We start from the raw sequence: 13,846 nt of genomic DNA on the forward strand, positions 1-13,846 counted from the left end.
TAGATGTTTTGAAAAAAGGGGTAAAAAAAACCAAAAAAAAATAGGATTTGGTTTTGTCATTTTTGAAAAAAAATCAAAATTTTGAAAATGTGGATATTATCACCTAATATGACAGAGTATTATGTTACCTATCCAATGCCGCAATCCCAGCTTTTTTGAGCAAATATTGGCCAAGTTATGATGTTTTGAAAAAAGGGGCTAAAAAAACCAAAATAAAATAGGATTTGGTTTTTCTCATTTTTGAAAAAAAAATCCAAATTTGAAAAAGTGGATATTATGACGTAATATGACAGAATATTATGTTACCTACCCCATGCAGCAATCCCCAGCTTTTTTGAGCAATTTTTGGCCAAGTTATTATGTTTTTAAAAAGGGGGGAAAAAAACCCAAAATAAAATTCTGTCAGGGTTGGGGAAACAGGACCCAAGTGCAGTAAATCAAGGGGAAGCAGGTAAGGGTCAAAAACAAAAAGCGAGCTTTATTCAAAAGCTGTTGATGAAATCACGAATCAAGGGAAACACAGGACATGAAAAACACTTAGCTTCAGACATGAAGTGCGACAGGAACAGGCAGGTAACATGGAAGGGGTCAGGGAAGAAATGACGACGACCGAACAACAGACAAAAGGGAAACAGGGACTAAATACACATGGGTAATCACAAGACGAGAGACAGCTGGAAGGTGGAGGAGAAACACAGGGGCAACAGGTGAACACAGTAACGCAATCAGGCACAGGAGGGAAACGCAGACAGGAAGTGAAGCTTAACATGACAGAAATGGGGAAAACATTTCAAAATAAAACACATAACACAAGGACATGACAGATACGAAACAAGGATCATGACATAACATTGTATTCTGTCATATGAAGTGATAATATCCACATTTTAAAAAATTGATTTTTTTTCAAAAATGAGAAAAACCATATGCGTTTTTTTTCTCGCGTTTTTCAAAACATCATCACTTGGCCAAAAATTGCTCAAAAAAGCTGGGGATTGCTGCATAGGGTAAGTAACATTGTATTCTATCATATTAAGTGATAATATCTACATAGTACTACTTGACATTTAGGTTGCTTGTTTTTACTTAAGCAGAACTAGCTGAGCTGTTTAAGAAGCTGATTCATTTTATACTCTTGTATACATTTATTTTAAAAATGGATTTGTTAATGAAAATAATTGTTTTAACTGTGGTTTACATTTACACGTGTGATTTCCTGTTGGATTATCTGCAGGATCTGGTCAAATGTATCTATATTTTTCATGATAATCGAACAAAATCATCTAAATAATACATGTTTGGTGTTACATTTTCAGATGTTGATATTGAATAAGTAAGTTACATAATATTTGAGAAAACTGGGTCATTTATTGGCATAATTCCTTAAGTTTGTCTAAGGCCTTATGCAGGGTCACCTCCAAGGCTTTCTCAATCTATACAAGTTCCATGTGGAGATCTTCTGTGGCTACAGCCGGGCGGTGTTGAGAGGCAGCAGTGAGTGAGGAGGAAATGGGGTCTGGCATGTTGACTCTGGAGTAAATCCCCCTGGACTTCTCAAAAGGCTGCTATTAGAGTTTAATCACCATGCGATCCTGGACACACTCTGAAGCTGAGAGGGTTGACTGATGAGCACGCAGCGTACAAACTGTAATTCTCAACTCATCCAGAAGCTGCAATCAATGCTCTAGATGGATGAGTGCAATGCAACGATGAGGACAATGATTAGTTTTGATCAAAGTAATGTTGAACTAATATTTTTTAATTTCACACTTTTAAAACTGGCTCTTGCTTGCTTTGAAACAGCGGCTTTTAAAAGCCACTAGATTGTACTAAAGGACACTTTAAAATGGCCTAAGCAAGTTACTTTTCTCCATTACCTCAACTTTATCAAGGCCTTCGTTAAAGTGATGTCAATTTCCAACAAGCCAGGCTCTTATTTTTAATTAGGCACAGCTTATTTTTAGACAAAGGGTCCATTCTGTTGTCTGCAAACCAAAAGACAGAGCAGCAGTGAATTGTTTCAAGGAAATTTACATAATGCTTACTGACTGAGTCTCTATTTTAAGCAGAATTTTTTCCAGACATGGCTGTTTGAGCTACCAGAGAAACGAGAAGAGAAGAAGTGTGGAGAGAAAAAGACTATCAAAGGAAGGAACTGAGCTTTCATGTTAGGACACTTTGATTGTGTTACAGATTGGTTCCAGGTGAGGCAACTCTGAAGGAGAAGAAATCCAAGGGAAGAGAGAAATGTTTAACTAAGGATGGCATTGCCAGGATTTAAGCATTAAGGGAAGATTTAGAACAGCAGGTGTAGAGAATCTGTGAGGCTCAAATATTCTATGTTCTGGTGGGTGGCAACTCCCCTGCTATACATCAACGGTTTGGGAATGTGTCTTTTCTTAATCGCAGACAATATTTTCATAGAGAAAGGCCAGTGGTGGAGAGTAACCTAGTGCATTTAGTACTGTACATTATACCGGCTTTAAGGTATTTGTAATTTACTTGAATATTTCTTTTGTATGCTTCTTTTTACCTTTAATCCACAACTTTGCAGTAAAATATTGTGTTTTCTTCCACAACATGTATTTGAATTGAAATTTTACACATAAATCAGCTTTTTTCAATCAAGTGGGTCATTATTTGGTCTGCATCAGCCCAAATAGTGACCCTAATTGTTTTGTTTTGTCTGAACAACATTAAAAAAAATAATAACAATTGTCACATTTTTGAATCCTCATGAAAATGAAATGTTTGCCATTAAATAAAACGATTAAAGTTTGACTTATGTTAGCAGCACATAATATAGCTTACACAATATAATAAATTCAGGTAAGATATAAGGATACAAAGTTGTGGAAATATGCCACTTGTCAACCAGCTACAACATAAAAGCAATGTCTATGCATCATACAGTATGCAGGACTTTTACCTGGAGTAGAGAATGTTTGTTTGTTCAAACACTGAAAACAGCCAAACAAGGCCTGTAAATGTGTAATTTTAACAGTCAATTTTCTGTCCTTAAGTTCTTCTTGATCTGTCAAACTGTGGTCCACCATCCTGCCAGTGTGCCTGCCTGCGCTGGCTCTCTGCAATGATTGGAAGCAGGCATTGCGTGGGAAGTCCAATTAGGGACGGAAATTGCACTGAGCCCGACGCTGTGTAGCCACAAGTTTGCCGCATGGTCACTTACTTGCACATCTGCACTGATTTTTAAAAAGCAGTAGCCACCTTTTCCACCACCTTAATTGGAGTTTCCAACACTGATTGCTTGAAAGAGAAATTCTCTGCCACGGTCTGCTTCCTGGTAACGGTCTGGCGTTTCACTGATGTCTGATGAAAAGAAGGCGGGAGTCAGGTTTAGATTTATACCAGGAGGACCTTTTGTTATGCTCATCTAAATAAAGAAGGTCTTAACTTATGAGGTCCCCATGATGTGTGAGGGCAAGAGGTCACTGACTGTCACTGGAATAAAGTGTCCGGATAAAATATGATAGTGTTGCTTTTTAATGAACAAACGGTGACTGTTGATTGTTGAATGAGAACAAACCAGAGGAATCAATCACAGAATTGTTAATAACTGCAATAGCGTATGTATTCACAAGTAAAGGAGAATAAATCACGAACATGATGTAATATTCTCACTTATGAAAATCATTTTTCTACGTTATTGGACAGGTTTCCTATTTATAATGAGCTGGTCTGTGCTTGCAGCACAGACACAAGTTCACCTTTGACCAGTAACACCGTATCCACTCTCTCATGGTCATACCAAACCCTCAAGAATGTTTTCATGTGTCATGTTGGTTCATTTTCTTGACTATTCACCCATGAAAGTGCAAGTCGGTGGTTTTGGAGTTATAAAACACATAATACCCATGATTGTAGTTTCTAATCCAAACTCTGTGGTCTCGACATCAAGCTACATTTATTATTTGGCAATATTGCTGCTTGCCAGTGTCAGTCAGTGTGAAGGAAAAAAATGTATCACCTAACACCCCACCCATCCCATAAGGGCAGCGTGTTTGATGTAGGTCTTGGGCCACAGCCTCGTGTGCAGTTATTCATCAGAAGCCAGGAACACTGCTCAACATATGGGGATCATTTTAGGGGGGGAATATGACTTATGGCCAGAGAAACACATGTAAAAATCATACGGGAGATTGGCTCAAAACAGATTTACTACACTTGCATCACATATTTTTGCAGATCTAAAGAATTGAGAAATGATAAATGCATTAGTATGTCAGCGTATGCATGTGTTCAGACAGACCTCTCGGACAGCGGTGGTATGGAACAAAGTCCAATTACTTAAGTATCGTAGTTAAAGAGACATTATGGGAAATGTGCTCATTTGCTTTGTTTTATAAGAGGTAAATGAGATGATTGATAGCATACTCCTGTTTGTTCGGGAAATATATAATGCTACGGCCAACATACAGTAAAGTCAGATTAGCATAAAGACTTGAAACACAGGTCAACAGCTACCGCTCTGTTCAATGTCACTTACCTCAGAAGATTTTGGGTCCAGGCAACCAACAACACTTTCACAACACTACAGTTGGGGAATAAATATTATTACTACATGTATCTGATAGATGAAGAAAATACAAATAACTTGCACAGTGAAGTATTGTAAATGCCATTAGGAGCACTGGGGGAGAGATTATCTGGCTCGTGCACTTCAGGATATAGTGACAGTTTCAGCAAATATGACAAAGTAATTTTATAAAATGTACTGATTGCAACTTCAACTAAAGTATAAAAAATAGCAACATTTTGACAAACTACAGAAGAATAATGCGGCTTTCACTGCAACAGAAAGATTATTTGAATACTTACATTTCTACATACTTTTACTTTTTCACTCTTTTACTTCATTCTATTTGCTATTTTTGTTTTACTTAAATAAGTGAATATTTCCTCCACTGTGCTTCATTCCCACTCTCTCCATGACATAAATCATGCAGGCATCCAGGCTGCACCAGTGAACATTATAATAATCACAGAATCCGTCACAGAACACGTATATACACAAGGCTGATGAAAAAGGTGAGAGGGATTGTCAAGATAGAAAGAGAGAAAATGTAAGGGTGCGGAAAAGTGGAGGCAGAGACAGCTCAGTTCTGGAGTCTTTCTGGGGCCCCAGAGGTCTCCTGTACAATAAATCTTCAGCACATATTTAATCCAGTCGGATGACAAGCTTGGCGAGAGTTAAAGGATGCCCACTTATTACTCACCTATCCACCTCTAAATGTGCTGCCGTTACCCGAATCCCCACCCCCGAAATCTCTACTCCCACAGCATGTCCCCCACCCAGACTGCAGGCGCTACAGGCTATCAGAGAATCGAAGCAGGAATGTGACTCCTGACAGACACATCTCTCAGGACCACAGACTGAATATGTTCCCAATTAGCTCCATCTGATAAAGTGTGAGTGCAAGTGAAACCCAAGGCAGGCATGATCAATAGCACTTGACTCATTTTGTCAGATGGGTTTGACATTGACAGGCCTCACTGTGATTAATCACTGCGTTGCTGCAGATAATTGTCAAACCACATCTTCTTTTGTAGGTGTTGTTGAACTCTCACTGTCATGTCCGTAGTGCTTTGAATATGGCTCGTCACTTTCAGTTCAGGTCTAATTCATCTTTCTCTTGAACTGGCATCCATACAAAAGACAGCTTTCCCTTAATCTGCCTGTCAGTTATTTAACATATGTACCCATACAGTCTTTTTTGTCTTTCCTAAAAACATGTACCTGGACCAGAACTGCCATCTGCTGTTCACACTGCACACTGCAGCCGAGTGAGGTGAATGTGTGCTGGTTGTTTCAGTGGGGTGAGCTGTTTGATAAAAACAAGCTGCCCGCCGTTGCGGTTTCATCCTCAGAAAGTCTCTTTGGTTTCCATGCCCACAGCTGGATGTTTTTAGGTTTACCCGTACGGGACGGCTGTGACATGGGCACTGGAGATGAAACAGGCCTCCCTCTGCACACAAACACAGCACTACACTCCCGGCCTTGTGTACAGCTGGTGGGGATGACACAAGAGGCACAGGGCTTTATTGAGTCCTGCTGAGACTGCTGTGTAAGGCAGGGTAGTGCTCTGGCAAAGCTCAGCCTGCAGGGCAACAGAGGAGAGCTGGTCGATGGATCGCAGGCCGCTTGGCCGACACTGTGGGTCTCTGTAGGCCGGTGTGTATGTGTGTGCGGATGTCGTGCGATGATCTTATATATACAGACTATAGATGAGACCTGGCCTCCCATCAGCTCAAGTCTCATTAAACTTAGTGAACTCTTTGTAGAAAGTGAGCTGCAGATAAATAGTAACACCCTCCCTCAACTCCTGTTTCAACCGCCCAGTTTTTATTGGCAGCACAAAACAGATACTTAACTTTCATTATATCAGCGTAATTAATAACTTTTCCTAATCGCTTATAAGTTGCAGAGATCAGCTACAGAAAATAAGGCTTTACTTCTATTTAAGATCCAAAAGATCTCAGCTGTAAACAACATTCTACAGTCATACTACCTTATCACAAATCTGTGCTGAGGCACTGCAGTGATTTGAGGTTAATGCTAACACATCTCAGTTTACCATGTTATCATGCGGCATTTGCTAATTAGCAGTAAAGAGAAACTACAGCTGAGACTTTAGGAATGTAATTACTTGTCATGTGTTTGGTGGTGAACCAAAGGATTGGACAAATTAAAAGTGTACCCAGATGATGGCTGTAAATAAAAAAGTTGATTGAACACCAAAGATGTAAGGATTTTTCCTCCTGTGAGTTTTATAAATGTTCCTCTAGCCCTCTAAAAGGGTTGAATTCAAGTCGACTGGGATATCTGTTCATAAAGGGTCAGGACATTTTGAACCAATAGTTTGTTGACCTCAAACAACATAACTTTCTCGGATAAGGCACGTTTGTCTGTAAATTACTTTTCTGCAAACAAAAGGAAAACGTGGGTTCAGAGTTTGCCTAGATAACATATAAAACAGGAAATATGCCTTTTATTTCATATTTTTTGTTATTTTGTCAGCATCAAATGTGTGAACCCTGTTTTTGGCAAACAGAAGATAAGCCCTTTTTAAAATATTTGTTTTAATGTAATGATAAGCAAATAAGTGTCGTTTATTTTATTTTTTTTACCAGGCACCAGGGTCAACAGTCCTGTCACCAGCGTAGTAGATGTTTTACTGAGATTCCTATAAAACTAGCAGTTTATATAGTTAATATGTTATTTATCCACACATATCTCATGCCTGGTGTTCATTATGGCGCTGATTTGTTGTTGAGACCGCAGTGTTGTACTTCTTTCTTGCAGCCATTCCTGAAGCATTGCTTAATGCCACACTGACGATGCCTCATTCTGTAGACCTCCAAATGAGCGAAGGCCTAGTATCTGTGTGTGTGTGTGTGTGTGTGTGTGTGTGTGTGTGTGTGTGTGTGTGTGTGTGTGTGTGTGTGTGTGTGTGTGTGTGTGTGTGTGTGTGTGTGTGTGTGTGTGTGTGTGTGTGTATAGAGTATGTTCCCATCTCTATTGTGGGAAACCTTGTTAGTTTCACCATAAGTATCTCTTTCAGCAAAAGCGTCATCTCAGCCTGGGTGGGTTTTTTAACTCTAGCTTTTCCTTTACCCCTCCCTCGTCTAAGACTTAACTGCTGTCAGGCCACGCTAAAGATACTATCCTGGAGCTTCTGTGCTTTGTCTTTACCATCCTCTCATTTTTTTCTCAAACCAATTTCTTTGTTGCAAATTGTTTCCTGATCACATTGTTCACGTTTTAATGTCAGTTAAGGCTGCTTCTCTCACCCACAAATCTGGTGTGGTAAGGCGTCTTTGTTCCCAACCTCCCACGCAAGAGAAATTCATGGGTTTAATTATTGGTGTTATGTCTGTAAAAATAACTGGGGATGGCAGGAGGCTGTGGGATGGCACTGGATGAGCATGCATTGTGGCCAGATCAGAGAGAGTTGACAGCTGGCAGACATGATAAAGGGAGCAAAAATACTGTGATGGCTACCAGCTTTGAAGACAGACAGAAAGCAGGGATAATCCAGGGACAGTGAATGTTAAAGGCCTAAACATCATGACTTTATTAACATCAATGTATCCTGTTTCCTTCCCTAAGATTCATTCTCTCTTTTTTGCCCTGCCTGGAGAGTTGTTAAAGGGCATTCCATAATATATTTGCAATAATTAACAGTCTAATACTCAGAAGCTGTCCAAACCTGGCCAAAACTGACAGCTGACAGAACTGTAAATCAATGGGTGTTTTCAATTGTTATCTTTCAGTGACCTCTTGTGGCTTAAACTGGTATTTTGTATACATCACGCTGATATTGCTTCGCCCTTGTGCGTGGGTGCATGCGTGTGCATTATCATGGCAAAATGTGTTTTTGGGGACACCCACTGTAAGTGGGAAATACCAAAAAGGAGTCTTGGAGTAATTTCTCATTTTGAGTGTTTCTGTCTGTTGATTGCATTGCTGCTTTGCGAGGTCCGTAAATTAGCAGATGTGCAGTTAGTTGGGATCAAATAGGTTGTGACTACATTATTCCCTTTCATTGATTTCAAGTTGAATTGTAACTCACAGAATGACATTCACTCCAAAAAATGATCATTGATTCTCAAAATTGAAATTTATTTAAAAGTAAATGCCTCAAAAGCTGTGGGTGCATGTCCAGAGAGGGGAAGCAAATACAAAAGTCACTGGAAACAGCTCCAGTTAGTAACATTTGTATTGCGTGGAACCCATCGATCACTAGAGGGCGCCACCAGTTCAACCTGGTCTAACAGTGCAACCATTATGATTTCAATACAGACTTGTCTTTCATCTACAATGTGAAAATCTGTTGAAACTTCATTTTAAAAGTCTTACATTTTTCAGATATTTTTCTAATTTACTAGGGACATTACTTTGATAGAAATAGGCTATAACACTATTCAAGGTAAAGTCAGTCATTGCATCAGGTTAGCTGTTAGCTTGTCCGCAGGTACACATTTAATAAAAATATGATTAAAATCAAATTACAAAGTTATTTTCAGTAAAGTTTCAGGAAATTGCAATTCATAAAATAAAACCTTTAAAAAAATTACATTTGATCACAGAGACTGAGGTGTTCAAAAAGTGTAAGACTACAAGAAACTTGAAATGTAATGTTTGTTAATTGCTAGCTAAGGTTAGAAGATTCCAGCGTTTTTAACAAACAATAATTATTGCATGTTTAAGTATTTCCAGTATTTAAGCATGTTTTTGCATTAAAGGATCAACCTTTTTTTGTTATTGCTGGTGCAGTCTTCATCAGTCTCGAGTATAGAGCAATGTAAAGATGCTGACTCTTTGATTTCATATTAATGTCAGATGCATGATACAGCCTGCACAGGCTGCAAAATGTCAGTTCCTTCACTGGGAAGTGAAGTGGGAAAGGCAGGGTGACGCTCCTTCATGTTGACCAAAACACTCTGCTAAATCATGTTGCTATTGTTGAGTTTGGTCCACTCGAAGATGTCCTGCTCGCACACAATGTCTGAGTTGATGAGCAGGTAGCGGTCACCCACGCAGAAGTGCTTTTGGCAGGCGGCACACTTGAAGCACTCCAGATGGTAAACCTTATCCCGCACACGCATCGTCATCTCAAATGCTCGAATCCTCTTCTCACAGGACGCACAGAGACCGTCCTGACCAAACAGCCTGGATAGATGATAAGACATAAAGATTATACTGAGAAAAAGATGGAAAAATTGAAACTTTACAGAATCTTTATAAATGTCTTGAATGTTTTGGCAGCACCTTTTATAAGACAGGGATACAGGATGAGGTGATGTATTATATATGTATGATTCCTGAAAACTACAAAAAGTCTAAATGTGTTGCACACTTAGCCTGGTTAGTCATCCAGCTGTTCCCTGAATCATAGAAAAACATGTGCTCCCTTTAACTTGAATGAACTATAACTAGATTTTCCACCACTCATCTGCCTCTGCACTTTAATACAGCCTATGTCCCCAAAAAATATGGTTAAAGCGTCAAATAGTTTTCCCATGTCCCTTTTAGAAAAGTATAAAACTACACTTGTTAAAAAAAGATTATACAACAATCCAATTAATAATAAATTAATTCGTTTTTTTAAATAAAATGGTGAGATTTAAAGTGTTTCCCACATTTCTTAAAGTATGAGGTTGGCAACTCCCTATGTTCAACCTAATGAGGAAACATGTCACGTGTTGTAACAATGTGGCTTATTGATGTTTGTTTAGTAGACAACAATGGAGGTCTGAAATGGCACAGACAGAGGAATAACAGAATTTTGCTACATACGCATTTCCATGTTGGCCTGTTCGTTGGATTTGATGCGAGTAAAAGCCTGCTACAAACTGACTGCTCTTTTAAATCAGAATCTTAGGACATAGTAAGACAAACCTGAGGTAGTCCCTCCGACAAAGTTTTCTCCCCAGCTTGTAGTAGAGGCGGCGGCCCACCTCCCCCAGTCGACAGCCACACAGGTCGCAGCTCAGGCAGTCTTCATGCCAGTACTGCTCGATGGCCTTTAGGAAGAACCTGTCCCCGATACTCTGCTGACACCCACCGCAGGTCAGTAGAGAAGGTGGCATCTGGAGGACCTCATCCACCGGCTCCCTAAAGATAAAGAAAAATATAGCAATGTAAAGAGGCACCAAATGATAGTTTTCTCAATTACTCCACATATGTAATTAATCTGCTTGCTTCAATAGAAACTGGTTGGACAATTTTGTTAATTTGTTCAGATTTTGAGAGCAGCCCGGACTGAGGACAAAATGATCCTGCACTTCCAGTTACTGTATTGGTCCACAAACTCTAATCTGTCCATTACAACCTTATTCAATTGCAGTTTGACGCTGTCCACCTGACGGAGACATTCAATATTATCAAGCAATATAGCCACAGATCAAATTGTACTTTATTAACCCATCAAAACTAACATTTTCATTATTATTTTTTTCTTCTTAAGGCATTAAGTTTGTTAAAGTCATCTTATCCATATTCTGTATCGGCTTGTTTCAACTCTTAATAAATAATATGATGGCTAATGAAATAAGCAACCCAAGAACCCTTAAATTCATCAAATGTTAATTTTCAACATGACTTCTCTCAAAAGTTGACGACTGCAATAGTCAATCAATACATTAAAAATGTAGGATTAAGGTCTGTGTATTTGATTGTTTCAATTAACACTTTGTAAGTACTTACCCACTGACAGCAGCTGCTTTTATGGGAGTACCTCTAAAGGCTTTTTTGCAACAACATTTCTTTATAAAACAAAGAGTGGAATAGGCTTTGACTGTCAGCCCGAGTTAAATATCGTACTTTTACACTTCACTTGTCCTGGTTAACAGTTACCAGGACAAGTGAAAGTTGTGTTGCCAATACTCCCTTTTTTACAAACACTTAACAATCTTCCCTTGGACATGATCGTGGTCATTATATCTTCCCCTTGCAGAATCCTGAACACATGCTGTCAGCCATCTGCTGATAAGGCACGTAAGACAGGCTGTCACAACAATGATGCTTCCTAAATAGCTGTATCACAAATATTATCAATGCCAAATTAAACATAGGCTACTTACTCATTAGCTTCCAGTGTCTTCCTCTCTATAGCGGATGACATATCTCAGATATGATGTCCAGCTGGAGTCCACAGCCGGCTACCTGTGCAGCTGAAAGACACACACCTGCTCCTGCAGTCTCCAAAACGCCGGTTTAGCCCTTTCTTTTGTTAAATTAACAGAGAGTCCTGCAGAAATGGCCGTAGACAAGACAATTTCGCTCTAAGCAGCTAAGCGATGATGGAGGACACTGTCATCATTTCCTGAGGCAATAACCCGTTGTGACACTCTCATGACTCTCAAGTCTCATCCTGCAGGGACTTCACTGACTGTCAATGAAAACGGCAATCCGGTTTAAAATATCACTTGTGTTGATCTCGGTGTCGGTGCGTGTTTTTAAGTGAGCGGGCTGCAGACGCTCTCCTCCTCCGGTCCCCGTTATTGTGCGGCAGCAGCAGCATCGTGTTTAAATACGTCGGGCCCCCTCGGTCTGTGCTTTCGTTTCCCTCTTCCTGCTCACGACTGTTTGACAATGGGGGGAAATCAGTCTTAAAGCGACAGCCAAACACGACTGAGCCTGCTCTGTCCGGAGGTGAGCTTCAGGTCGTGACTGAGACTAATTAGTTCATTATTTGCTTAGCTTCACCAAAGTGCCGATCGGACCAAAGATAAACAGTGGCATGATGTAATTAGTACATGCCTCGTGTATGTTCTCGGTCATAACATAGAACTAGTTAATTTCCTTATAAAAACAGCGAATTAGAGAATGGACGTTTAGCAGGCCTATACTTCCTAATAAATATTCAATTATTATAATTATTATTATTATTATTATTATTATTATTATTATTATTATTATTATTATATTGAAATGTATGTATTTTATTGTTAGTGCATTAACAAATGTTTCATTAAATCAGATGTTAATCTGTTAATTACAACTGCTTTTGGTTGAACATCTCTGGTCATTCATGCCATTAACAGTGCTGGTTTAAGCAATATAAAAAGCATAATGATATCAGCACAACTTTGAGGTTTAATGTACTTATATTATATATTGTTATATATATATTGTCCTTTCGTGTCACTTCTCTTATATTTGTAAGTTAAAATCATTCATTACTTTTTCAATTTTTAATACAAATCATGTAAAGAACTTATCAAATGTAATTTTTGTGGTTTAGCATAACCACAGTTTTCTCACAGGTGCTGTATTTCCACCTGGGATGTGAGAAGAGCAAGACATAACTTAAAAGTACAAGTATAATTTATATATGTATTTATACTATTTTTATAGTACATTTATTTACAGTGCACCATTAAGATCATGTATTATTAAATACAGATGGTGCAAAATTGCACATCTTCCAATATATATAATTGTTCCAGTTTTTCTTCAGAACTCTTGGATTACAGGTCGGCCTACAAATTTGTATGGAGGAGAGAAGATTTAAACAACCTAAAAATAAGATATTTTAAATGTTGGTCCTGTAAGAATGAATGAAATGATATTTCTACATAGTTGGTGTCCTCACTGCCGTTCCTTTTCAAACCAGAGCTGCTTTGGGCTCTTCCTCTTATCTGTTGCCAAGGCCTCGGGGCTGCCTGCAGGAGGGAGGGAGGGACAGGGACAGCAGTTGGACTGGGCAGAGAGATAAAGCACCTCCAGCAGCCACAGTCAGCCCCTCAACCAGATGCAACCAAGGAAGATTGCAGGAAAACTCAAACATCAGGCTCAATGCTTCTCTAGGCTAGACAGTTGTTGATTGGTGTGGGCTCTCTGGACAGGTACCAAGCTGAGAGGGCCCAGGAGCAAGGTGAGCATGGCTCTGTGCTGTGCCAGCTACACAGAAAGCAGAGCAGCTTAGAGATAAAACTCTGAATACATCCTTCAAATGAAAAAAAAATGTCCTACAAGGTTTTTGCATGCTCTCTTTGTGCAACACAACACAGTGCAAGGGCTTTGGTAGCTGTTAGTCTTAACTAAATAAAAATGCCATAATCTTGAACCCTACCCTCCCCACTTCTCCAATAGAGAACTCACCACAACGTCCATTCTTCAGTTGATCTTAAACTGTTCATCATATCACACAACCTCCCTCAGTGGAAAGAATTGATCCATTTGTCATGGACATGTTCAAAAACGTTTAAGACCTCTTGTACATATTGACTTACAAATTGAGACAATTTCCCAACATGGTCTTCTGGAGCTTCTCTGAAGGTTTCAGTATCACAGTTTTACTCAATGGTTCCAATGGTT

The 13,846-nt window shown here is 39.2% G+C and overlaps 1 protein-coding gene across 2 annotated transcripts; it reads right to left on the minus strand.

The window, feature by feature from the left end:
- Positions 1 to 8,623: 8,623 nt before the first annotated feature.
- Positions 8,624 to 12,188, minus strand: lmo2 (LIM domain only 2 (rhombotin-like 1)). Of its 2 annotated transcripts, none has more exons than XM_063876140.1 (3): positions 11,608 to 12,188; positions 10,424 to 10,639; positions 8,624 to 9,694 (listed from the first exon to the last, which is right to left on the minus strand). In XM_063876140.1, the coding sequence occupies exons 1-3, from the start codon at positions 11,646 to 11,648 to the stop codon at positions 9,469 to 9,471; spliced, it is 483 nt and encodes a 160-aa protein (XP_063732210.1). In that variant the 5' UTR covers positions 11,649 to 12,188; the 3' UTR covers positions 8,624 to 9,468. The 2 variants fall into 2 exon arrangements, with proteins under 2 accessions (XP_063732210.1, XP_063732221.1); XM_063876151.1 differs by lacking the exon at positions 11,608 to 12,188 and adding an exon at positions 11,231 to 11,571.
- Positions 12,189 to 13,846: the final 1,658 nt, after the last annotated feature.

The sequence above is a fragment of the Eleginops maclovinus genome, chromosome 2 (genome assembly GCF_036324505.1).
Source record: "Eleginops maclovinus isolate JMC-PN-2008 ecotype Puerto Natales chromosome 2, JC_Emac_rtc_rv5, whole genome shotgun sequence".
Lineage (NCBI taxonomy): Eukaryota > Metazoa > Chordata > Actinopteri > Perciformes > Eleginopidae > Eleginops > Eleginops maclovinus.

What these genes read in the sequence shown, in the direction of transcription:
- lmo2 (XM_063876140.1), bottom strand. Translation starts at nt 11,648, where the DNA reads ATGTCATCCGCTATAGAGAGGAAGACACTGGAAGCTAATGA. An exon ending in AAGACACTGGAAGCTAATGA is followed by an intron (nt 10,640 to 11,607) that starts GTAAGTAGCCTA and finishes CTTTATCTTTAG; the next exon opens with GGAGCCGGTGGATGAGGTCC. An exon ending in TGTCGGAGGGACTACCTCAG is followed by an intron (nt 9,695 to 10,423) that starts GTTTGTCTTACT and finishes TCATCTATCCAG; the next exon opens with GCTGTTTGGTCAGGACGGTC.